The sequence below is a fragment of the Panthera onca genome, chromosome C2 (genome assembly GCF_046562875.1).
Source record: "Panthera onca isolate mPanOnc1 chromosome C2, mPanOnc1 haplotype 2, whole genome shotgun sequence".
Lineage (NCBI taxonomy): Eukaryota > Metazoa > Chordata > Mammalia > Carnivora > Felidae > Panthera > Panthera onca.
In genome coordinates this window covers 2,373,640-2,398,380 of record NC_138347.1, presented here as the reverse complement: position 1 = coordinate 2,398,380, position 24,741 = coordinate 2,373,640, and the positions used below count along the sequence as shown (strand labels likewise).

The following is a 24,741-nucleotide window of genomic DNA, read 5'->3' as shown; positions in this document are numbered from 1 at the left end:
TGATGACCCAGGCTGGAGGATGCCTTGAGGATACATGGCCGAACCGATAGACTCTCGCAGCTCACGCAGGGCATAAAACACGTCAGTCCTTCGGGGCTGTAGGAATGAGCTGGCGGGACGCCTTGTCTTTCGTGGTAACAGGCCCGTGGGGTGGAGTGACTGGAATGACCAGCTACTGATTCTTAAATTTTCTTCCTCGTACTGATGGCTCACCTGATGGATCATCTAGGCCGTGGGCTTCGCGTTTTGGTCCGCTGGTTTGTGATGCCAGAGATTCAGCCCTTCCTCCAAAGGCTGTGATGGCACATGGAGACTTAGAATCGGTCCGTTTTGCTACTTGCTAGGAAATAAGGCAACACATTCACCACGGAGAAATATTGAAGCTCACAGCATCACTATTTTAAAATCATTTCTGAGTTCATGTTTATTCATCTTCTTTCTAAATTTTTATCATAAAAGATAAAGAAGTCTATGTTTTCCAATCTGTTAGATGAACATACTGCCTTTTCCAAATCCATTGGAAACTTGTAATTCCGTGCCACGGATAGTCTTTTTAAAACAAAAAAGTTTTTTTAATGTTTGTTTCTGATAGAGGCAGAGCACGAGTGGGGGAGGAGCAGAGAGCGAGGGAGACAGAGAATCTGAAGCAGCCTCCAGGCTCCGAGCTGTCAGCACAGAGCCCGACACGGGTCTCAGCCACAAACCGTGAGATCACGATCTGAACCGAAGTTGGATGCTTAACCGACTGAGTCCCCCCACTGGGTGCCCCCAGATAGTCTTTTTGTAGGGAAATTGTATCATAGCTACATGTTAAGCCATATTCTTTAAGCTTTTATTTACTGATTACTTCTAAACCCTGCTCTTGAGGAGCTCGCGGCCTAGGGCCCAGGGGGAGAGACAGAGCTATGGAGAGGGAGCGTATACTGCGCGACACTCACCGCCGGGGTAGTGGGGTCACAGGGCAGCGGGGGAGAGGTTCCGGGAGGACGTGCGTCGGCCGAGCCGGATTCGGAAGGGTGAACGGGAATGTGCTGGATGAAGAGAGAGTAGAGCTCGAGACGTTGGGTGGGCTTGGCTAGGAATAGTGAGAAGGGCTGGGCAGCCGGACCGGGTCAGGCCGCAACGACCCTCGTGTGCCGTGTCAGTAACTCTGAGTGCTGTCCTGTCAGTTACGGGGGACCAGCGACGTTTGTGAAGTGGGCAGTGCGAGTGAGGCTTGGGAGCTGATTGTGTGGGGATCACCTTCCCTTCCAGGGGGCCCTGGAGGCCGGATCTGAGACGACTCATCATACACCCCCGCCCGCTGCCGTGGTTCTGCAGCACTCGCTGCTCCTGTGGTGTTAAACCAGTTCGCGATGAAACCTTCTCCTAATCTGGTTTCTCAGCATCTGCCTGGTGGTTGCCAGCGGTTCACGAAGGAAGGAAGCAGGGGCGGAAGCAGTTGGGCTGCGTGCTGTGCCCGGAGAGTGTTTTCCAGACCGTCCGTTCGTGTCTCTGCAGGTGTGTCGTGCTCTCCGACCCCTTGAAGGACTCTTCTCGAACTCAGGAATCCTGGAATGCCTTCCTGACCAAACTCAGGACCTCACTTCTTATGTCTTTTACCAAAAACTTGGGCAAGTTTGAGGACGACATGAGGACGTTGAGGGAGAAGAGGACGGAGCCAGGCTGGAGCTTCTGTGACTATTTCATGGTCCAGGTATGGGACTAAGTGTAGAACTAGACGCTTCCGTCTTCTCTTCCTTTGTAAGTAAGGCAGGCTTTTTGTGGTCGCTCGTATCGGCATAGTTTTTAAAACCAAGAGACGATGTAGTAGCTAACAGATGTTTCCGTCTCTGGGCTCATGAAGCAGATCAGAGGTGGTCTCCTGGGTAGTTGTGCCGTCAGCTCTCCTGCTCAGCATCTAGCCGTTTTCTAGAGGGCCTTGTCCCTCAGAGTGATTTTGGTTTTGTTAGTATCTCGGGCCTTCTGGGGTATCCACCGTGGAAGTGTCTCAGGCAGAGGGGCCCTCGCCGTGGTGTTGATCCTGAGGACAAAGATGTCTACTGCCTGCATGGCACTGATTACATTAGGGCTCCCCGGGGACATTTATTTCCTCTGTAGCTTTGATTTATTATTATTATTATTATTTTTAATGTTTATTTATTTTTGACGGACAGAGCATGAGCGGGGGAGGGGCAGGGAGAGAGGGAGACACAGAATCCAAAGCAGGCTCCAGGCTCTGAGCTGTGAGCACAGAGCCCGACGTGGGGCTCGAACTCATAAACCGTGAGACCATGGCCTGAGCCGAAGTCGGATGCTCAACCGACTGAGCCACCCAGGCGCCCCTGTAGTTTTGACTTATAATCTGGGGTTCTGATAAAGGCTAGTTTCCAGTGAACCTTTCTAACACCGCAAAGAGTGACAGGAACGTGGCCCTTAGGTTTCCTTATTCTTGTTGACCGTGTTGAGACAAAAAAATTTTCATATTTAAATTGCACTTGTGTGTTAATTACTGAAGAAATAATGCATTTTGAACAAATAAAAGACCAATTCTGATTAGAAATGTTGATGTTTATCTCTGACTCTATTGCTTATGTCTTAGTGGTATTTGGGTATTCGGGCGCGCATGAGGGAATCACGTGTGTTCATGTTCACGGGATGAGTGACCTGTTACCGACCTTTCCGATGGCCTTGTCGCTTCGCCTTTCAAGTGTATCTACACTTGGTTTCTAAGAGTTATAAACCCGGAGGGGGAGAATCTAGGTGGACCCAGTGGTGTCGGATTGGACTCTGAGATACCATTGTGAACCCACGGTGGGATGGATGGATGGATGGACGGACGGACGGACGGACGGACGGACAGGTGGATGGATAGATCAGGAATATAGATCCGTGTGTGTGAGGATCGTACATACGCTTGTATTTCCTCGCCCCGTCCTCTGACAGGGCCTGGAGAAAAGACGACTTCCCGGTAGCGGCAAACCCACTTAGTGCCAATAAGGTCTCAGATTCTAAATTCCGTTCTGAAAACGTGCCGGGGCTTCTGGGAGAAGTGGTTGATTCTCGGGCCGGTGTAGTCCTGCGGGGGCCTCGTGCTGTCAGCTTGGAGCCCGACTTGGGACTCGGACCCACGGCCATGAGATCATGACCTCAGCTGAAAACGAGAGTCGGCGGCTCCACGGACTGACCCCCTGGGCGCGCCCTGCCTGAGCGTCACTCTTGGTGCCGCAGGCTTTTCTCCGTTGTAATCTTTACTGGCTACACGTTGTTTCAAAAAGTCGACTGACACGTTTGCTTCTTTAAAAACTTTTGTTTGGATCACCAGGAGGAACTGGCCTTTGTGTTTGAGATGCTGCAGCAGTTCGAAGATGCCCTCGTACAGTATGATGAACTGGACGCCCTGTTTTCTCAGTACGTCGTCAACTTTGGTGCTGGGGGTGAGTAGTGAACTTGTGGAAGCAGACCCGGGTCTCAGCATAGTTTTCCTCACTTTTAAGTAGCCTGCAGGCTGCCATTATTTAGCCATGATTTGTTCCCCCAATAATTAAATCACCGTTGGTTGCTTTATGCAAATTACATAGGATGTATTGTTGTGGTTCTAACAGGAAGTGAGATGAGAATTGAGAATTGGTCGTTTTCATTGTTAGAAGAGTCTTGAATAAAAGCATTTGAGAAGAAGGTATTTTTGTTAGGTATAGAGAGTCATCTCTACAACTTACAGCTGCCTAGGTATGCTTCCGATGCTGTGCCTCCGTGCTAGCCTAAGAGTGGGCCTCTTGTACCGTGTTGACAAGTTGTCTTTGTGATATTTGGGTGCTCGTTGCAGCGTTTTAAACGACACCACCGTAATGAGCGTTCACCGCTCTTTTAACATTTTAAAGTCTTGAATTATTTTGGAAGTACAAAATTAGCACAGCGAGACCGTGTACAGAGAAAAACGTTGATCGTTCTCACTGTTTTTTGGTTGATAACTTGCTTTGCTGGAAATGGCATCATATCACGTGGACGTTTGTCCGTAGCTTGTCGTGCTTGGTGACAGCCCTCTGCGGGCATCGTCCCAAGTTAGCACATGAGGTTTTGAGCTGTTACTGTCACCAGCTGCATCATGCCGTGCAGTGTTTATCTGACCGTCCCTCGGTGTGGGACATCTGGGTTGTCCCCAGTCCCGCCGCCACAAACAGTGTGGTGCCAGACATCTTTGTCGGGTGTCCTGAGAGAACCCTGATACGGTGTGTGACGAAAGGAGTGATTCCAGGGAACCGCGGTGTCTGCTAGAAAACCTGTAGGACGATGAGGTACCGGGACAGCCCGCTGAAGCCCCGGGCACTGGCTTTCTTCTAGAAACGATGAACGCCACCCATTGGTTCTCTCTCAAACCCAAGTTTGGGAGGTTCAGGTTTGGATCTCTTACTTTGCTGAAACACAAATGTAAGCATAGACAGAGCAAAATATTTACTAATTAAATTTAAAAATTTTGAGAAGAGGTAAAATTACATTTTATGTATCCATATCGTACGTGTTTAAATATCTTACGTATCTCTTTCAGCATATTTCACATAATTTCTTTGCCCTCTTAGTTTTAAAGTAAATCTGGGACCAATTAAAATCCGAAAGTAAGCCTGGACCAAGTTGTGCAGCTCAATGATAAGACTGTTCATTTTTGTTCATTGATTTAGTGGATGCTTTTTGAGAGCTGTGTATGTACCAGGTGCTGTTCTGAACGTAATAGGGAACAAAACAAAAGCCCTTCCTTCATGGGGTTGACGAAGGGGAAGCATAAATAACTTACGGTGGGAAAATAAATAGCTTGAAGTCAGACAGTGTGATAATGAGAATAAATAACTTGACGTCAGGCAGTGTAATGAGCGCGGGCCGCAGGAGGGGTTGTGGGTGAAGGGGCAGAGTGTGACGCTAGGCGCTGGGTGATCTCGGACAGTGTGGTCCTGGAGGCCGTCTGAGGAGGTGGCACCGGCACAGAGGCCCGAGTGGAATGTGAGAGGCAGCCAGGCGAACGCTAGGCAGGGGGCCGGCCGAGGGGCCCGCTGGTGGAGGCTCCCGGGGGGGTGGGTGGGCACCTCCCTGAGTGTGCACTTAGACAGCTCTCTATAAATCCAGGTCAGTGAAGGATGCTGTTGTAAGTTGGCACTCGAGATGTTTACTAACGTCAGCGTGCCAATACGGAGTCATACCCGGTGGGAACATAGCCTGAAATGGCTCTCTTTTGGAGTGAGTGAATAGATTCAATTTTTGCCATATGGATCGAATGACTAGTTATCATGGGCTCTTATGCTTACTTTAAGACCGTGTTTGAGTCTGGCGCTGTCCGTTAGAATTGGGGAGCCTCGTTGCAAGGTTTTGACAGGCAAGAATTTTTACCTTCTGCCCCCCACTACTACTCCTTCTTTGTGCCTCCTGTCCTTCCTCTAGGAGCGTGATTTAGGTAGCTGACGCGGTTGAGTTAGAGACAGGCGTGAGGCCTAAGGACGGGTGAAAATGCGTGAGGGAGACCCAACAGACAGCACGGTCACGTGAACCGGCTGCTCTCGGCGCCCGGGCAGAGGGGAGCCGGCACAGCGTGCCCCAGCCCAGGCCTCGAGCCTTCTCCCGGAGCTGGCCGAGCGTGGAGCCTGGGCCTCCCTGACCCCGAGCCCGGCGGTCTCCCGTTGCCTCCCGACCTGCTCGTGACCCCCTGGGCGCGGGACGCCGGTGTGCCTCGTGGCCCGGGCGCGCTGCCTTGCGCCTGTCCTCAGTTGCCGCGTACCGGGCGGGCCGCGGGCCGTCACTACCCGGTCCGCACGTCTCTAGACCGGCTCCGTGCCAACGCTGAGGGGGCGGACCGGTGGTGAGGGGGCGACCGGTTGTTTAGCTGCCCGTGGGTACCCGGGGTCCCGCAGCCCCGAGCGAGAACCTCGGCGAGGTGAAGTAACGTGCCGTCAGCGCCTTTCATGATGTGTGTCTGTTTAGATGGTGCCAACTGGCTGACTTTTTTCTGCCAGCCGGTGAAGAGCTGGAACGGACTGATCCTCCGAAAGCCCATAGACATGGAGAAGCGGGAGTTGATACAGAGGCAGGAAGCCACCCTGTTGGACCTGCGCAGTTACCTGTTCTCTCGCCAGTGCACCCTGCTCCTCTTCCTGCAGAGGCCGTGGGAGGTGGCCCAGCGCGCCCTGGAGCTGCTGCACGGCTGCGTGCAGGAGCTGAAGCTCCTGGAGGTGAGTCCCCCGTGCCCCGTTTCCCCGCTGCTCCGTTGTTCAGACGCGGAACTCCGAGCCCCGACACCAGGCGTCGGACCGTCGGGGCCTGACGGAAGAGTTCTCTTTGTTTCTGAACGTTCTTAATTTGTAGCGTACCGTTTGGTCCCCTTTACGTGGATTAACCGCTCAAAAGTGTCATTTCCGCTCTCAACGCGGTGGAGTTCGTGTGGCCCGAAGCAAGGTGTTTCTTCATACAAGCTTTTCAGGTGCCTTTGGCTTATTCTGGGGGTCAGGGCCGGGGGGCGGAGGGGGCGGGCTGGTCTTCCCTGAGAAGGAGAGCTCACCTGGCGGGCACGCAGCGTTAGGTTTTGTAGGTGGACCTTCGTCTTACTGCAGAACCGCCTTTTTGTCTTGCACGTGAACACACGGGTAGCACCGTGAGGGACGCACACCGGCCGTGCCACGTGCGTTAGCAGCACGGAGTCTTGGCCGGGTACGTCGTGAGCGCGTGTGCGCACGTGCGGGTGAGTGGGGGAGACCAGGCAGTGAGGCTCGACGCTGTGCGTCGCTGGTGAGGCGTTTGCCTTGAAGGATGGCCTCCCTCCGGGCCCGCTGCGCTCGCCCACGGCCCCCGGCCCCCGGTCCCAGACACGTTGCAGTGAAGTAAAGGGAACTTTATCGACGGTCTCGTGGGGGGTGGGGGGGGTCCTCACCTTTTTTGTTTCTTTACCCGGAAAAAGGCACACATGCACATATAGAATCTTGCACACAATTTCAGAGGATTCGTAGACACCCCCACCCACCCCACCCCACCCCACCCCACCCCGTTCCCCGGTTAAGAACTAAGTGAGTGTTCGAACTGCATCTTACAAATGAGGAGAGTGGGCCTGGAAATGGTTAGACTTACCCAGTAACACAACGAGTCTCAGCATCAGACCCTCCACGCCAGACTCGCGTTCTTTCTGTCACACCCCTGCCAGCGCGTCGAGGGCCGCAGTTGTAAGAGGTCCTGGCGTATAATTGTACTGCATGAGCCGAACCACGGTGGAGTGTCTTTCATTATACGGTGACTTGGATCCTGTGTATCCTAGAATGCTAAGTAATAGCCTTAACACTTAGTTTGAATAATCTTAATTTAAACAATCTTTTTTTTACCCAAATGAAATTATTTTAGTTGATTTCTAAAGGAGAAATGCTTAGCCTAGCTGAGCCACAAACTCAGGAATGTAAGAATTTGTATCAAATTATTTTTCTTGCCTAGATACCTAATCGAGCAAATGAGGGAAATAGCATTTTCCACCTTGAAATGATACTCTTTTGGCTTCGTCTAACCACGTAGACTTGGGTGATCTGCTTTGGCCTCTCCGATCTGACCGTGCAGACCAGGGGGCCGTGAGGTGACCGTTCATTAATTGGACAGGGCTGTCTGTGTTCGTGTGCCTAGATACTTCACCTGATTCCGAGATTTTGTCACCTTACGGATGGGGGGAAAGCAGGGTGTGTGGGAGAGGCCACGCAGTTCACGCTCAGTACCTTCAAAGCGATGACCCCAGGAGGGTTATTAGGAAGCACTGTCTACGGCACAGGGCACGGGTGGGAAACCGTGGAGGGTGGTGCAGCCAGTCTCTAGTGCTGGTCCCCCGCCTGTCACAAACCGAAGGATTTAAGAATCTGTCCGAGAGGCTTTCTCTCGCCTTAGGAAATTGACCGGTCCCGGCACGGCAGCCAGTCTGGGGGCGGAGGAGACACTGGGAGAGTGGTGAGGGCTGCTGGCCCTGCAGGGAGGGAGCCGGGCCCCTGCGGCCCTGTCCTTACGCCTTCTGGAAGCTGGAGGGCGGGAGAGCCTGCGGAAGCGTTAAGTACAGCTCCCCGGATCTGGGAGGCCTGCCCGGGGACACCAGCACAGGGTAGGCATGGGGGGACCATTTCCTCAGATGCCGGCTCCCAGGTGTCCTGGTCCCACCACGGATCCCTTCTTGTCCCGACGCACCAGACGGGGCCAGTGGGCTACACGGGGACGTGCGTGGTGGCCCGCTCTTCCGTGGCCCTGCCGCCCACCCCAGCTCATCTCCCGAGCGCCGTGATACTTCTGGCCGTGGCAGAGGAGTACGCGGAAATGGGGCACCCTTCCGGCTGGAAAGAGGCGCGTGAGCAGCAGGTGGCATGGGCTCTGTCCGGAGCCGCTCCTGGCTCGGGGTCGGCAAGTCAGCCGGAAGCGGTAGGATTCTGCAGGCTCTCGTCCTCCCCGTGCAGGTGCCCCGAGGGCTCGGCACCTGCTCGGTGTCGTGTTGTGCACTTCACAGCCCTTGCGGTCACGTTTCCGCTCCCTTCTTTCCTGAGTCAAGTGGTCTTCGTCGTCGACCGTTCCTCCGGGGGAGGCCCCCCCGCTTTCAGTCACGTTGACTGCATCGCACCTCTCCGGTTCTGCCGCGTCCTGCTTGCTGTGCGTGGACCACAGCTGGATTCGGGGCGGGGACACACACCCCACTGTCCGCGTTCCCTTTCTCCACGCCAGCGACCCACCTTCTCGTTCCCTCTTCTCCGCGTGCCGGGCCGTCCCTCGGCGTCCCCGCCGCACGAGGGCCACGGGCAGCAGCCGGGCCCCGGAAGTGTGGCCTGCCGGTTGAACCGCGCGGGGCCCAGAGCTGCCGACCTCCTTTGTCGACTCCGCTCGCCCCACGGCCGAGCCTGCGCGGTCCTCACGCGACACCCGCTCTCGCGTGGGGTCAGCCGTCCGCTTGTAGCTGTCCGCTGGGAGCTTCCCTCCGCCCCCTGTCCCGTCCCGGCAGTTTGGCCGTAATCTCGTCATCAGGTGTCCTTGTGAGGGTCGGCTTTGGGGAAGACAGTCTAGCACAGGCTGGGAGGGGGGGCTCCGGAGCCAGACTGTCTGTGCCTGGACCCCACCTGCCCCTCCCCGCCGGGGACCTTGACTCACTCACCCCTCAGGGCTCCCCTCTTCCGTCTGTGAGGTGGAGGCAGGCCCGTAGCCGCCATTCGGGTGGTGAGGCCTCAAGAGGCGGCGCGCATCCAGGGGGCAGAGCCGCAGCGCCTGCGTGTGGCCGCCCTTCGGACACGACTTGTCATCTCAGCCTCTCTGGAGGTTGGTTTTGGCCGAGGGAGAACACTGGTAGGTCCCGAGTAACAGTTTCTCCGTTGGCACTTACCGAGAAAAGTTTACTCTTAGGATTTCTTTTAAGTTTTTGTAGAGACTTTCAAAATCCCAAAGACCCCAAATCAGTTACGTTTTCTGTACATGTAATTCTACTCTAAAAAATAGACTCCGTTCCCGGCGTCTGGGATAGCTTTTTGGTGGGGTGTTTCTCGCATCCGTGTCAGTGGCCAGTGCGGAGCTGTGGCTCTGACCCCCGCCGGGGGGGCTTGCGACGGTGCCGTGTGCGGACGGAGAGGCCGGCGACCCGGCCAGCTTGCAGGCTGGGCCCGTGTGCGGCTCTTTTGGGGTCAGGCCGCTTTTGTGAAGTCTGTTAAGCCTGAGTGTTACACAGCCTGTGTGTGCATTTCCAATTACGACATATCTTTACCAGAAGACGCTGGTACGTTTGCCTTTGTGATTTGTAAAACGTGTCCTCGTAACAACCGCCTGGTTGATTTTAGCCATTGACGTAAAGTATCTTCTTTGAGAGTCGGAGGCCGTGCGGTGGCCAGATGCCGTGGGAGCAAGCCCCCACCTCTGTCACGGGGCCTGGCGTCCCACATCACGGGTGCCGGTGAAGAGCCTGGGCCAGCTCTCGTTCAAAATGCATACGGCTGGGGATTGGGCCTGCCCTGTGAGCCCTGAGGGATCGAGAGGGAACATCCCTAAAGTATGCCGGTGCTGCGCGAGTTCAGATGACGCTTTCACAGGGTTTCTCTTTTTTTTGGACAACATTCAAAAAGATTTTCTCTCCGTTTACCAAAAGTTGAATATATTCTCTATGTAAATTTGGAAGGTAAAGATAAACATACAGAAGAAAATGTCACTGCGTGTCCTGACGGCAGGAGGTTTCCTTTCCGGTCTACGGCCTTTCTGTCTACAGAGAAATGGAGTTGTTTAATCAGTCCTATTTTGAACATTTGAATTGCTCAGAATTATTTGCAATTTGTGTCAGTGTGTATTCTCATCCATTTGTCTCTACGTGATGTATTCATGCAAGTAGACTTGCCCTTTCAAGGACACGTGTTTTTAAAGCTTTTAGTGTGCATTGTAGAACTGCCTTCCAGAAAGATCCTCCCATTTTTCAGTTAACCGAGCAGTTCCTATTTCCCTGCATTTTTGGTAAGAAAAAAGGTAATAACGTGCAGATATTTTAGTGTTTACCAAATTATGAGTGAGAATATAAGGAAGATATTTTCTAGAAGGCCGTTATACATTTGTTACAATGACTGCCCAAATGATTTTTTAAAAAACGTGTCCTCCATGGGGCGCCTGGATGGCTCAGTCGGTGAAGCGTCTGGTTTTGGCTCAAGTCGGGATCTCAGGGTACATAGGTTCGAGCCCTACGCAGGGCTCCATGCTGACAGCTCAGAGCCTGGAGCCTGCTTCGGATTCTGTGTCTTCCTCTCTCTCTGCCCTCCCCTGCTCACGCTTTTTCTCTCTGTCTCTCTCTCTCTTTCAAAAAATAAATGTTAAAAGAAAAGTTATGCATTAAAAAATAAAATAAATAAAAACGTGTCCCCCTCAGTACCGATTTGTCTTTTGTTGGGTTCGGTTCTGAGTATGTTCACAGGGTAGGCCAGGAAGGCTCGGGATCCCAGAAGAGTGACCTGGTCTAGAGACTGGCCGGAGCCATGCACAAGAGGCCAATCGTGGCCAGTCTGCCAGTTTGTGAGCGGGGGCCACGTGTGCTAGAAGCTTCCACATTAAACTGGATGGAACAGAAAAGGCGTGCCTTCCAGGCCGGCCCCTAGGATTGGTACCCCGAGGTTCGGGCTCAGCAGAGGCCAGAAGCAGAGGTGGAGCTGAGGGGTGTAGCTCCGGGTCGCTGGGCGTGTCCTGCTCCAGGCGCTCCGCGGGGCCCCTCCGTGGACAGGTGGAGTTGTTGCGTGACCGTGAGCCACGCGGACCTGAGCTGGCCGAGCAGCAGGAGCGGACGGGAGGACAGGTGAATGCCGGAGGTGTTGCCGAGGAAGAACCAGTGAGGGTTGGTGGCTCTCGGGAAGAGAGAAGAGGGGCTGCCAAGAGTCCTTCGGGAATCAGTCGATGGCTGCAGGGCACCGGGGTAAACACGGGGTGGGGGGGTCGGGCGCGCAGATGAGGAAGAACTCGGGAGACCCGCGCCCGAGGGCACTGAGCCAGCCAGGTGAGCAGAGCATCAGAGATCGCTGTCGCCAGGCGGTCGGGGCGGGAGGAGTGTCGAGGCCGCAGAGGCCGCAGCTCTGCACGGCTGCTTCAGTTCAGTTCGGCAAACCGGACTGGTGCCTGCCGTGTGCTAGGGAAGATTTCTAGAGGCGGCCTTGTACGAGCTGGGTCGGAAAGGACTCTTCTGTTCAGCAGGCACTCCTTGAGCACCCGGGCTGTGCCGGGCACGCGTTGTTCTGGGCGCTGCATTTTCAGCAGAGAGCAAGATAGACCAAACCCCATCCCTGGGAGCCTGCTTTCAATAGAAGGAGTAGCCCGAGGGAGAATTTGCCAGGCGGATGTGGCCTGTGGCGGCAGATGCGAGCACGTGTGAGGCATAGGAAGTTTTACTGAAGGAACTCGGACGGAGCTCAGTCTTGCTGGAACTTAAGGGACGAGGCAGGCCCTGTCGGGAAGGCTGCAGAGGTGCTAGAAGCTGGGTTTCGAGGAGACGATGGAAGTATTTGTAGGTCACCCTGAAGCCTGGGCTTTGTTCCACAGTCCGGTAAGGAGTCGCTGCGGAGCCATGGCAGGCGAGGGACCTGGCGGGGCAGAGGGCAGAGGGAGGCCAGCGATTAGATGGAGCAGGGAGGAGAGCCAGGGACTGAGGGCGTAATCCGGTGGGGAGGACAGGGTTCAGAACTAGAGCACTTGGGGCACATTTAAAAAAAAATTTTTTTTTGAGTTTATTTTGAGAGAGAGCGAGCGAGTACATGAGCGGAAAAGGGGCAGAGAGAGAGAATCTCAAGCAGGCTCCGTGCTCTTAGCGCAGAGCCCGACACGGGGCTCCAACCCACGAACCGTGAGATCATGACCTGAGCCGAAATCAAGAATCGTTTAACTGACTGAGTCACCCAGGTGATCCCATCGGGGCACATTTTATTTGTTTATTTATGTTTATTTTTGAGAGAGAGAGAGAGACTGTGTGAGTGGAGGAGGGGCAGAGAGAGAGGGAGACACAGAATCCGAAGCAGGCTCCAGGCTCTGAGCTGTCAGTGTGGAGCCCTGCGTGGGGCTCAACTCAAGAACCGTGAGATCACGATCTGAGCCGAAGCCAGACGCTTAACCGACTGAGCCACCCAGGCGACCCTGGGGTGTATTTTAAATAAATGGATTCAAGAAAAGTTATTCTGTGTGTCTACTAAACACATGTGGAGATAAATCTTGATCTCATACCTCACACAAGTAATCCCAGGTGGAGTTTTGGTCTAAGCACGAAAGGTGAAACAGGGGAGCTTCTGGAAGATAGCATGGGAGAACGTCTCCATGGCCTGGAGGCCGGCAGGTATTTGTTACCCAGGACTGCAGAAGAGTGACAGGCCGGACTACACGGAGATCACAACTTCTCTTCTACGTGCGTGTGAACGCCCAGCATCGAGCGAGTGAAGAGGCCGCGGAGTTGAACCCCGCGGGTTATGCGGTCAGGACCGGCTCTGGCCTGGATGCAGAGCCCCTGCAAATCAGCGAAAAAAGACTGACAGATCAGTAGAAAAATAGGCCGAAGAAGATACCCAAATGGCCGAAAAGCATACGGAGAGGTACTTCATCTCCTTCATCACAGTGAAAGCAGACTGGTGGCAGAGAGATGCCCACACGTGGCCGGGTGGGACCCGGTGCCTCCCTGGGGAGAGCTGTGCTGTGCGGCAGTGCCCGCCGGGGCGAAACACACACACACCCCGGGACCCAGCCGGCCGCCCCGGCGTCTGCACACACACGGACGCACGGACACACGGACGTGCGTGCCCCAGGAGATGAGCGCAGAAATGCTCGTGGCAGCAGGATTCGGAATTGCCGGAAACGAAGTCACCCGGATGTCCGTCACGTACAAGGGACACAGTCGTGGTCTGTGTGGGCAGTGACTAGCAGGCAGCAGCAAAAACAGATGGACTTGGACACGGGAGCGAAACGAGTCACACGCGGAGGAATATGTACGTTTTAAATCCGTGTGTACAACGTTCAAATTAAGCAAAAGCAGTCTGTTGTGAAGCGTCTGACCAGGGATGGGTGTGCAAAGGGGATGGCATCCGGCGGGGCTGGAGGGGGCCGGTGGTGGGGGGCACTGCGCGTGTGGTTCTCCAGCAGGGGGTGGGCACGCTGGGGTGCTTAGGATGCTATGTTTTTAGTGTTTGGTCTTAGAAAAAATGTAAGTTTAACAAGAATAAAAAGAATGCCTTTAACTTGAGGCTTAGAAAATGGTAAAACAGCTCTTGGGTTAGCAATAACAGCGGTACAAGGAAAGGGGGGGCTTTAGGAAACTAAAGAAGAAACACCGGTATCCCCGATTTTCCCAAGTTTGCTTTACAAAGGGCTTCTCTTGGTACCTGTTCTCACCGACCAGGAGAAGTCTCGGAGAGGCTTCCTGCTTTTAGGGAAGAAAACCTGAGAAGCGTCCAGTCTGTTCTGCAGGGGCCGTAGCCGAGGCGGCGTGCACCTGCGCGGCCCCGGGACCTGCACGCAGCTCCGCAGCCTCCGGCCGCCTCAGCTCTGAGCCGTGTCCCTGAGCGCCGGGCTTGATCGCGACCGATTTTGTGCACGTTAGCGAAACGGGTCCCGGGGAGCAGAAGAGCCTAAGAGGTGGTTTTGGGGTCTGGAAACGCTCAGAAACTTTTCCATGTAAATTAGGGGTAACCGCGTGTTCACTTTATGCCGTTTAGGACTTGCCGAAGGCCTCATGGGAACGCTGTGCCTGCGGATAGTGGGTGACACCTGTGTTAAGAAATCAGTTTTAAAAGTCTGTCGTTTACAAAAGAGGTTCTCCAGAAGGCCCAGAAGTCTGTGGACAGGTGGTCAGCATCCTTCTTGTTCCATCCTTGTCAAGAGCTGCTGAGCCCGCCGCCCGGTTCCAAGCGACACACAGAGCTGTGGCAGGCTCGCCTTCAGCAGAGGAGGGGCTCATCTTTGCTGGGTTTGGGCGGCGTGGGGTTGGGGGGCGGTGGGTCTCGGGGGGCTGTCGCCACCTGGGTGAGTCCCGTGGCACACTCGAGTGTTTGTTGACGCACGTGTGTCCCGCAGGGGCCGCCACACCCAGACCGGCCTGCAGAGGCGAGCGGGGTTGTTTGAGTGGGTTTAGAGCTGGATCTCGTGGAGAGGTGCTGCCGTGGCTGTAAACAAGCCCTCTTTCCCAGAGTTCGTGGGACTTTGGAACAATTCTCAAGCTGTACCACAGCGGACGGAAAGAACGTTTAGAAAAGACTGACGACACCAGACAAACATCGGAACTCGCACGTGCTGATACAAGTGCGAATGTGTGCGGCCGCTTTGGAAAACTTTTTGTCACTGTCTGCTCAAGCTGCGACCCGCGCCTGTCCGCGGACTCAGCAATCCCAGATTCCTAGGTACGTGCCAAGAAAAATGAGTCCCGCCGAAAGACAGTAGGAGCTTGTGAACTGGCAGGAGGGTCTGACCTTGGCTGACGTCCTGGCTTGGGCTCCCTGGAAATGGATGGAGCCGGTGCGGTTGTGTTCCAGACAGCCTGGCTTAGGACCGGGTCACCAGTCGCCTGGACCGGGAGGTGACAGACGTCTGGTGGGGAGCCCGTGTTCTCAGCCCCCCTTGACGGCGGCTCTCGTAACCGCCCCTTGCCGTACCCGTGCAGCTGTTACCAGAGACCGTGGCTCCCGTGGGCCGTGAGCATCCCGAGAGACCCAGTGTCGATCTCTCCTCCTTGCCCTGATGCCGCAGGGATCCCTGCAGGAGAGGGGCACCTAATGCTGCTCACCTTCTCCTCCCGTGTGGATTGGTTCCGGGGGCTGGGGGTCTCCCGAGTCTGAGAAGGCTGCTCCCCTAGAGAGGCGGGCAGCACTACCAAGAGTTTTACCCATGGTAGCCGAACCCCGGAAACCACCCCAAGGCCTGCGGACGGGCGGATGGACGCATACGTTGTGGCGGATCCGTAGGAAGGCGTACGGCCCAGCGGTAGGAACAGGCCTCTGACAAGCCTGGCAAGGTGGGATTGCACTGTCCCGTCCGTTCCATGTGATTCCGCTCATGGGAAGGGCAGCAATCGGGCAGAAGTCACCGGTGGCGACAGAGGACGGAAAGGGGTTCCTCTTGGGGTGGGTGCTGACCGGGAAGAGGGCCTCGAGGGGACCTTCTAAGGAAAACCAAGTGGTCAGTTCTCGATTTGAGTGCTGCTTATATTTGTACAACTTCACGGAGCTCTAAACTTAGGATTTGTATCCTTCACGCATCTCCCCGTATGTGTTTGTAACTTAGTTTTTTAAAGCGATGAGGAAAGTATGGCTACGGTTATATTTTAAGCGAAGTTTGTTTCACGAGTGTTTCTGGAAGTCTTAGATGAGCCACTTCTGAAGTCCTGGCTGCCGGAGCCTGGCTCTGTCAGGCCCGGAGATGTGTTGAGAAGCATGCAGAGGGTCGCTGGTCCCTTTGGGGTGTTTAGTTGGGATTTGCTTGGGAGCCAAGACGGACGGACACACGTAAGAAGCAGGGCGAGAGGCCGGTGCACCTCGAAGCCCGAGATCAGGGGGTGCTGTGAGGTGCCGCGGGCCGTGCCGATTAACGCGCACGTGTCCCCCAGGAGGAGCTTCCACGGAAGAGGGCGTGTGCCGGGAAGTGCCAGGAGCTGCGGTCACCTCTGCGAAGGGAGCCAGTGAGAGCTCTGAGGTTACCGAGCGGACCTGCGGGAGCCAGGGAGGGGCCGGCTGGGGGGCACCCGTTCCGGTCCCGGAACAAGCTCCGGGTCTGGGTAGTAGAGCGCCTCCCCTTGGTTCCTGTGCGGCACCTGCCGGCCGGGTCGCTCTGCTGGCTCTGGCCTCCGCCGCGGCGCAAGTCGGAGCTCCAGCAGCGGCCGGTGGCTGCCACGAGTGCTGCTCTCTTTACCCCCAGAAAAGCTGCCGCTCACTGCCCCTGCTGCTTTCTCTTACACACTGCTTTCCAGAGGGCGGTGCTCGCTCCTTGCGGAAAAGAAAGATGCCAGGAACATACCTAGTCCACGGTCTTTCCATGAACTAAAACCTTCATATCGCAGCGTGTGCCTCTTTAGGGTCTGCACGTGCACACGGGTGCCCTCTGGGTGCCTCACTCTCAGGTTCTTGGGGCCACTTTCGCTCCTCCCAGCAAGTGCTCCGATCCCGGAAACCTGCCAGCCCACACCTGGCCCTTCTCAGTGTCCATTGCCCCATGGCCCCTCCTAGTGCTCCCCCTGCTCCCCTGCAGCCCTTCTCGGTGCTCCCCTGCCCACGTGTTCTCTCTCAGAGCTCCCCCCTGCACCCCTCACTGTGGTCCCTGCCATGGTCCCCCCGAGGGCTCCTCCCTGCAGCCCCTCCCGGTGCTCCCCCCACACGGCCCTGTCAGTGCCCTCTTTAGCAGCCCCTCTCAGTGCTCCCCGCCATGGTCCCTTCAGGTGCTCCCCTCCCAAGGCTCTCTCCCTGTGCTCTTCCCTGCGGCAGCTGCCTGCTGTGGCGACTGGGGTTTCCCTCTCCCTCTCTGGGTTCGTCCGAATCAGAAGCACGGTGTGCAGCCTTGATATGTGCCCTTTATTCTCGCGGGCAAGTAACCAGTGTGTGCCCGAGGAGAGGTGGCGTTCAGCAGAAGTTTCCACAGAACGGCTGCCTGTGGTCGCAGGGTCTTGGAAGGTGACAGTACCCGGGACGTGTGGCACCTAGTTCGCAGGAGGGCCCGCCGAGCCGAGTCAGCTGACTGAGAGCCCACCCCGGTTTGACTGGGGAGGGAGGGACGTGCCCCATCGGGCTCCCGGGCTGTGTCCTGCTGACGGTTCTTCTGCGCGTCCCTGCGTGTGGTCCGTTGTCTCTGCCAGGTTTTCTCCTCAGATATCTAAATGGTTCATCTCATTTTGCAGAGACGGGGCAATTTGGCTTTTACAGGACCATGAAACGGCACCCTGGTTCCTTCTAGTTGGTTCCAGGGCCTTTTATTTGTGCTCAGGGTGTGTTGAAGGAGGCTTTTTGTCAGCGTTAGCAGCTTCCCTCGTCACCTGGTGTAGAATTACCTCTGACGTTCCCATTTTTGAATAGTTCATATTAACATATCTCAGCAAACTGGGATACCAGATGTAAGATCCCTCATGACATTAGTGCCGCCAAGAAAACGGTCGGTCCTGTCAACTGTATGTGTTAGATGCCATCGATGGGAGACACATTCCTATTTCAGAGGTGCTTAAATGTGGGAAAAAGTGCATCTCAGAATTGGTTCTGTGCAGTTGATGGTTTTTTGTGTATGCGGTAATGTAATATTTATCTTACTGGTTCTTTAACGGAGAGGCTCAAATACACACAACAGTCAAGAGGATAATGTGATGAACTTCTGGGTGACGCGGCCCCAGCTGCAGCAGATGACCATTCTCTTGTTTCATCCGTGTCCCTGCCCACTTTCCCCTGCATTATTTTTAGGCAGATCTTAGACATCATGTTTTAATTGTGGGTAGTCGTTCACTGTGTATCTCGAGGCAGCAAGAGTTCTTTTTAACAAACATAATGACACCTGAGAAGATTACCACGTCGTATAATTCCCGAGTGTCACCTGACAGCTACTTGATGTTCACATCTCACGTATGGAGCGTGATCTTTCTGAAATGGGGCCCGGTGCTCATCTGAGGTCCTGGCCTCTGCCCTTTGTCATGTGGCCTCTTCAGACTCAGAGTGAGTGTTGACAGTCACCCTTTTTGTGGGCTTCTTTTCTTAATGATCTTTCCAGAACATATTGAACGTTCTATCCCTGCCCGGTCTCTCCTGTCTTGGGAAATATAAAACCAAATACCGTGTTTGGACGTAGGTCACCCCTCCCCTCGCCGCAAGCGAGCCGATGGGATTATTGTTCCGTCCCTTCTCTCCCCTGATAGTTTTGCAGATGGTGGCCCGTTATTTGGGCCGCTGCTTGAAGGGGCGCACTAGGACGTGGGGGTTCCGGTGCCTTCCCTGGGCGCTGTCCTCACGGCCACACTTACACCCTCCAGGTCTCTGTCCCGCCTGGCGCTCTGGACTGCTGGGTGTTCCTGAGCTGTCTGGAGGTGCTGCAGAGGATAGAAGGTTGTTGTGACCGGGCACAGATAGACTCGAACATTGCCCACACTGTGGGCTTATGGAGCTATGCCACCGAGAAGGTAACTGCCAAAGGCAGATGTGGGCGTTGTTCGTGGGCTGTGCGCCTGGGGCGGACGGGCCGAGGAAGCTGTTTGGAGAAGCGTCCGCTGGGTCACTGCACGGGCCGTTCTGGTTCCTTCAGGGCGTGTCTGGTAGCAGGGATGCACCAGATGGCTCCCTGACTGCTGAAGATGTTCCACGCCAGGAATTGGGGGAGGGGGTACGAAGAAGCGTGAAGCCGGAAGTGTGTAGAAATGCAGGTGGCTTCTGCTTAAGTGACTGACGGTCACCGCGTGTGTGCAGAGGATGGCCTGCTGGCGTCAGGGTGGCCGGGCGCAGACTGGGCGGGAGGCCTTGGGAGGCTCAGGACGGTGTGGGTTGGTTAGTGGCGTAAGCTCAGAACTGCCAGCCTCGGAATCACTCGGAATTCTTGCACACGGGTGTGAATCCGAGATGGTCCCGGTAAGATACGTTTTTGTATGCAGATAAGAATTATTTGGATAGGAAGGCTAAATTTCTTCTAGGATTTAGTTGGATTTTAATTTGTATATTCAAATTCATAAATTCTCTGCTGATCACTTCTGTAAATAACTGAAAATGGTGGGTTTATCTCAACAGCTAAAGTCCTTGGGCTATCTGTGCGGACTTGTGTCGGAAAAAGGACCTAACTCAGAGGACCTCAACAGGATAGTTGATCTTCTGGCAGGTTTGGGAGCTGAGCGACCCGAAACAGGTACTTTTGGATGTGTGTCTGTGCACTGGCACAGTGGACAGTAACGAAGACGTCCCTTGCATCTTGCCACATTTATTCATATTCTAACAGTGTAATTGCTCCCATTTGGGAAGTTGTGCTCCTTGTTAGCTGACCAGATTAATACACAGAGTATTTTACCATTTAATAGTGTAAAGAAATGTTGGAGATAGCGTAAGAAATTGGAAGGATTTTAAAAAACGTTTCTGAGTCTCTCACAGGCTCGAATGAGCGGATCGTGACTTTTTACAGCCTGTGTGGAGTCAAAATGCACCAGTCTCCCTCTGAATTAACAGGGGACCTAGTTCCCTAACAGTATGGCCAGAGAAATCCTTTTACTCAGTAAACTACTCCTAGGTCATGAGGCCCTTTGAAAGGAGCCTTCCCGATTCTTGGAGGTGTGAACTGAGACGGAAGAGTGTGACTTAGCCGAAGCCTTGCTGAGGTCTGGCCCGCGGGCACACCGAAAGTAGCCGGCGGGCCGTGCGGTGTTCACATTCCGTGGTGACCGCTCGGGCGAGACCACTTCCGATCGTTGTGGAAGCGATGTGATTAAAGACTCTGGTCTCAGTCGGGAATGAAACAGCACGTGAAGGGTTTCAGACTATTTCGTGACTGTATTGCTTGGACGAGCACGGAAGTAGGGATGGAGTTCTGGGGGGCACGGCTGTTTGTGGGTCCCCAGGCAGCAGGTGCAGGTGAGTGCCTGTCCCCGTGGCACTTGAGGGTGATTGTAGACTCATGACGGGTCTGAGGAGGTGCGGAGAAACGCAAGCGGCTTCTGCGTAAGTGACTGACGGTCACCCCGTGTGTGCAGAGGATGGCCTGCTGGGGTCAGGGTGGCCGGGCGCAGACTGGGCGGGAGGCCTTGAGCGCTCGGGACAATGCGGGTTGGTTAGTTAGAACTGCCAGGCTCAGAATCACTCAGAATTCTTACACACAGGTATGGATGAATAAGGATGGAAAAGGACTGAGGGTAAATAAGGACTCTCATTTCTTTTTAAGCCAACACAGCTCAGAGTCCTTATAAGAAGCTCAAGGAAGCATTATCATCAGTAGAAGCTTTTGAAAAACACTACTTAGTAAGTATTACAAGTGATACCTGTCTACCCACGGCCCAGGGCTGTCTCCAGAAGGCTCTGTTGACCGTGGGGCTGAGAATGGGATAGTGTTCGGGACCTCCCCCTTGTGGGCCTTTTCCACTTCTTGGTGGGTGCCCTAGGGAACTACGGGTGACACCCAGGATAGTTGCTGTTCGTTAAATGTGCGTTGGTATCCCCGGTGCCATAATTAGGCATAAAAGCATCTTTGGATGTTTATAATTTTGTTCAGAGTGATACTGCGCGTTCAGTGCAATAGCAATTGTAAGAAAGGCCAGTGAATGGTTTTGTGCATACCAGAAAATACGGTAGACTTGAGCAAACCTATTGTGCTTCATTTTAAAAGATTTCGACTTAGAGAGACCGTAGGAAGCGCAGTGTAGGTAGGAGCTCGGTGGGCCAGCCGGACTCCTGACTCGCAGGTAACGTGGGAGCATTTGATAGAGGGCTTTTGTCCCTATTGTCCAGAAAGTGAGAAAAATACTAAAAATGTTACCCCATACGGAAAGTACTTTGAGAAGTTAAATACCCTATGCCTGCTGAGTTCCTATTTCTTTTATCATTAGGCTTCATAATTTATGTACAAGTTAATGACTTTGCATAAATCACACATCACGTAAAAACTCAGCACAAAAATAGACATAAACAATGATGTTGTTAACAACGAAGTCTTTCGCTTCAGTGCTGGGTAGATACGTGTGGGGTTGCCTGGTGATCAACTACGGGCTCATGCGGATTTCCGCTTTCCCGCAGGATCTGTCCCACGCGGCCATCGAAATGCACACGAGCATCGGAAGGCTCCGGTCTGCTAAGTTTGTTGGGAAGGACCTGGCAGAGTTTTACATGTAATTGAATTTGAAATTTTCTTTGAGTTTCAGACGTTTCAGACATGTACTAAGAATGTCAGGTATGGGGTTAATGCGAAGTGTACATAAGTGTGTAGAATGAAAAATGTAGAATATGTCAGCCAATCGTTACCAGGTGTTTTTTTCTATTTCTTCTAAAAACCAAATGGAGAGATTTCTCAGCTTGTTACTCTTAATATCTGTGTTTCTTTGTGATCGCTCTGTGATCTTTGTGTTTCTTTAGTTAAATTAGCGTAACGTAACTATATACGCAGGTGGTATACATAACATCTACGGTATGTAATAATTTTACTTAAGGAAAGAATTATGAGGAAATGGTTACAAATCTGTATCCAGTGGCATAAACTGGGATACCGATTCGTAAGTATTTTGTTATATAGCATTTTCCCTAGTTACATCAGTTGTCTTCTGGAAGATGGAAAGCCTCGAGGTCAGTGATGTCAACGTCCAGGAGAGTGGGGTGCTCGTGGCGGGTTGAGGGGCGGTGTGCCTGGTGCAGACCAGCGCCAGCTTTGGAGTCGAAAAGACTCCGCGTATTTCTCACGTGGCTGATGAAATCGGCCCATCGAGGAGCTGGCGGTGTGCTTGCTATTTCAGAGCCCTGGAAAGGGATGTAAATCATAAGGGAAAAGATGGTTACGTTTGCTTAAATGTGTGTTTGAGACTATATCTTGAAATCTGTCATTAATAAAGTAATTTTAGTAGCCGAAACCAGAAAAGGCAATTTACTTTCACTGATTAAAGTGGCCGCAGAGGGCTTCGTAAGTCGTCTGAGGGAACTTCCTAGTTTTCCACACGCGCTCGTAGCCGCCAGCCAGTCACACACCTGAGGACAGGGCTAGAGTGTGGCACTCCTGAGCCTCCATCTAGTAAATCTGAGGAGTGAGTTTTTAGTTGGAGCGAAGAGGCCGCCCCCTCGGATGCTGTGAGCCGAGCCCCCCGCCGGACACTGGTTCTGGCGAGGCCGGGAGCTCCAGCGGGCTGGCGCTGGTCCGCCCAGAGGCTCGGCTCCCGGCCCCCGCTTGCCGCAGACTTGCTGGGGGGCCGCTGGCCTCCGTGTCCGGGGGCTGGGCACTGGCCTGTAGACTGCCTGCTCTAGAACATGAGAATCTTTGGCTAGAGATAGTAACTGAAGAAGTATTAAAGGTTCTGACCCCTTTGAAACACGGGGACGTAGGAATACCGACGTGCGTCATTTGATAGCTTGCAAATTTATGTGATTTGAGAATTTGAGAACCTTACTTCTTCAAGAGTAGGCTAGTCAACACTGGAAGGTCTCCCAAGGGTGCCTAGAGCGGACGAGTGCTTGTTCCGCGCTGGCCTTTGTCTAGCGAGCTCAGGAGAGCCCGGACCCTCCAGGGAAGGACGGGGGGTCCGTGTCGTCACCGAGGCTTTGGCAAGCTCTCCTCAGTTGTGCCCTGTTTTACTCTAAACATCTTGAAGGTTTAAACTGGGACTGGAAGATCCTCTTGGGCGATGTGTGTTGCTATTTAAATTCTTCCGGGTTCTCTGTAAATCTCTGAGGCCTGGCGAGGGCCGTTTGCCCGAGTTTCAGAGCCGATCCGAGCTCCCTCTCAGTCGGGCTGTACGGACCGCTTCTGCGTGTGCCCGACTTTAGCAGGTGCTGTGGCACCGACGCGGGCGGACGCGGGCGGACGCGGGCGTCAGCGCTTCCTGGCCAACCGGCCGCGTCCCCGTGGATGAGTCCTTCACCTCGCCTCGCCCTTGGCCTTCCCACGCGTCCTGCTCCCGTGGGGAGCGCCAGAGAGGGACTCAGACGGCACAGGGTCGGTGCAGGGGGCGGCGGGCAGGGCGGGATTGTCACGAACCGTGACGAAAGCTTCTGTGTGTTGGTTTGCAAGGAGGAAAAAGTCTCCGCAGAAGGCGGAAGTGTACCTGCAGGGAGCACTGAAGAACTACCTGGCTGAGGGCTGGGCGCTGCCCATCACTCACACGAGGAAGCAACTCGCCGAGTGTCAGAAACACCTTGGACAGACCGAAAAGTATCCTTTGGGTTTAATATTCCCCGCGAAATAGGAGACTTGCTTTCTGTCCGTACGAGCAGCGGGGCCCACGGTGAGTGTTTGGCAGACACCCAACGGCAAAGAGAGGAGAAGCCCGCCTCGTGCTCACGGACCGGGCCGCCTGTAAGTTAGGGGCCTAGTCGGCACGTCTCACGTCTGTCCTGGAGCTCCTGATAACGTAGGCCCCGAGGAGACTCCGCGCCGGGCTGCACGCGGAGGCTCTGGGGACCGGGAGCCTCTGGTGCCGGTGCCGCTGGGGGAGTGGGGCCTCTTCTCAGATCCTTGACTCTCCTCCAGCTACCTTCAGACCAGTAGCCTTTTGGCCAGCGATCACCACCTGACTGAGGACGAACGGAAGCACTTCTGCCGGGAGATACTCAGCTTTGCCAGCCGACAGACGGACAGCCCAGGTCAGACCCGCTCTTTGCGGGGAGGGGCGGGGGGTGCTTTGAAGAACCTCATTTTTGAAAACCTGCTTCGCGCTGAAGCAGAGTTGGCGCACGGCGTTCTAGTTGTTTCGGGTGTGGGCGTGGCGATTCAGCGGTTGTCTGCGCGCTCCATGCTCGTCACGATAAGTGTGCTCTTCATCCCCACCCCTCCCGCCTCCCTTCTGGCGACCACCAGTGTGTTCTGTATTTAAGAGGTCTTTGTCTCTTTTCCATTCGTTCGTTTTGTTTTCTCCTTTTTATTTTGAGAGAGAGAGAGAGAGCACCAGCAGGGGAGAGGCAGAGAGAGAGGGGGAGAGAGAAGCCCAAGCAGGCTCCGTGCTGTCAGCACAGAGCCCGATGGCGGGACTCGAACCCACGAACCGTGAGATCGTGACCTGAGCCGAGATCAAGAGTCAGACGCATAACCGACTGAGCCACCCAGGTGGCCCTGTTCTGTTTCTTAAATTCCACATATGAGTGAAATCATGTGGTATTTGTCTCATTTCTTTCTGACAGACACTCAACTTGACCAGCTGACAGACAGCCCTGGTCAGATTCGCTTTTAAAACTTCTCCTTGTGAAAACTTTCAAATACTGTGGGAAAGTAAAAAAATAACACAGTATATAACACAGGCTACCCACCTAGATTCAGCAGCTGTTAACTTTTGCCGTGTGGCAAACATGTATCTGTATCTTTCTTTCTGCTGAACTTGGCAGTGACTCCAGACCACATGACACACTTCACCCTGAAACTGCTTAGCGTGGCCTTCTGAAATCAAGGGTGCCCCCAGCCACCCAAAGAGCAAGGTTCTGACTTCAGCTGCTAAGTGGTCTATATTCAAATCTTCCTCGATGGTGCAAAAGAAATGTTTTTATAAAGTATTTTTAGTAGAGTCCAGTCAGGGATCACACATTGCATTTGATTGTTATATCTCACTTCTCTTTTAATTATTTTTAGTTTTTATTTTTTGAGAGAGAAAGCGTCAGCAGGGAGAGGGACAGAGGG

At 54.0% G+C, this 24,741-nt stretch overlaps 1 protein-coding gene across 3 annotated transcripts in view; it reads left to right on the top strand.

The window, feature by feature from the left end:
- Positions 1–24,741, top strand: part of TRAPPC10 (trafficking protein particle complex subunit 10) — an 86,324-nt gene that overhangs the window by 36,667 nt on the left and 24,916 nt on the right. For all 3 annotated transcript variants that reach the window (XM_078452703.2, XM_078452705.2, XM_078452702.2), the window contains 9 exons: positions 1,501–1,696; positions 3,305–3,416; positions 5,944–6,191; positions 18,440–18,586; positions 19,185–19,299; positions 20,323–20,399; positions 21,171–21,262; positions 23,146–23,286; positions 23,605–23,717. In XM_078452703.2, the coding sequence (XP_078308829.2) occupies positions 1,501–1,696; positions 3,305–3,416; positions 5,944–6,191; positions 18,440–18,586; positions 19,185–19,299; positions 20,323–20,399; positions 21,171–21,262; positions 23,146–23,286; positions 23,605–23,717 (1,241 nt within the window). The remainder of the gene's footprint in view (positions 1–1,500; positions 1,697–3,304; positions 3,417–5,943; positions 6,192–18,439; positions 18,587–19,184; positions 19,300–20,322; positions 20,400–21,170; positions 21,263–23,145; positions 23,287–23,604; positions 23,718–24,741) is intronic.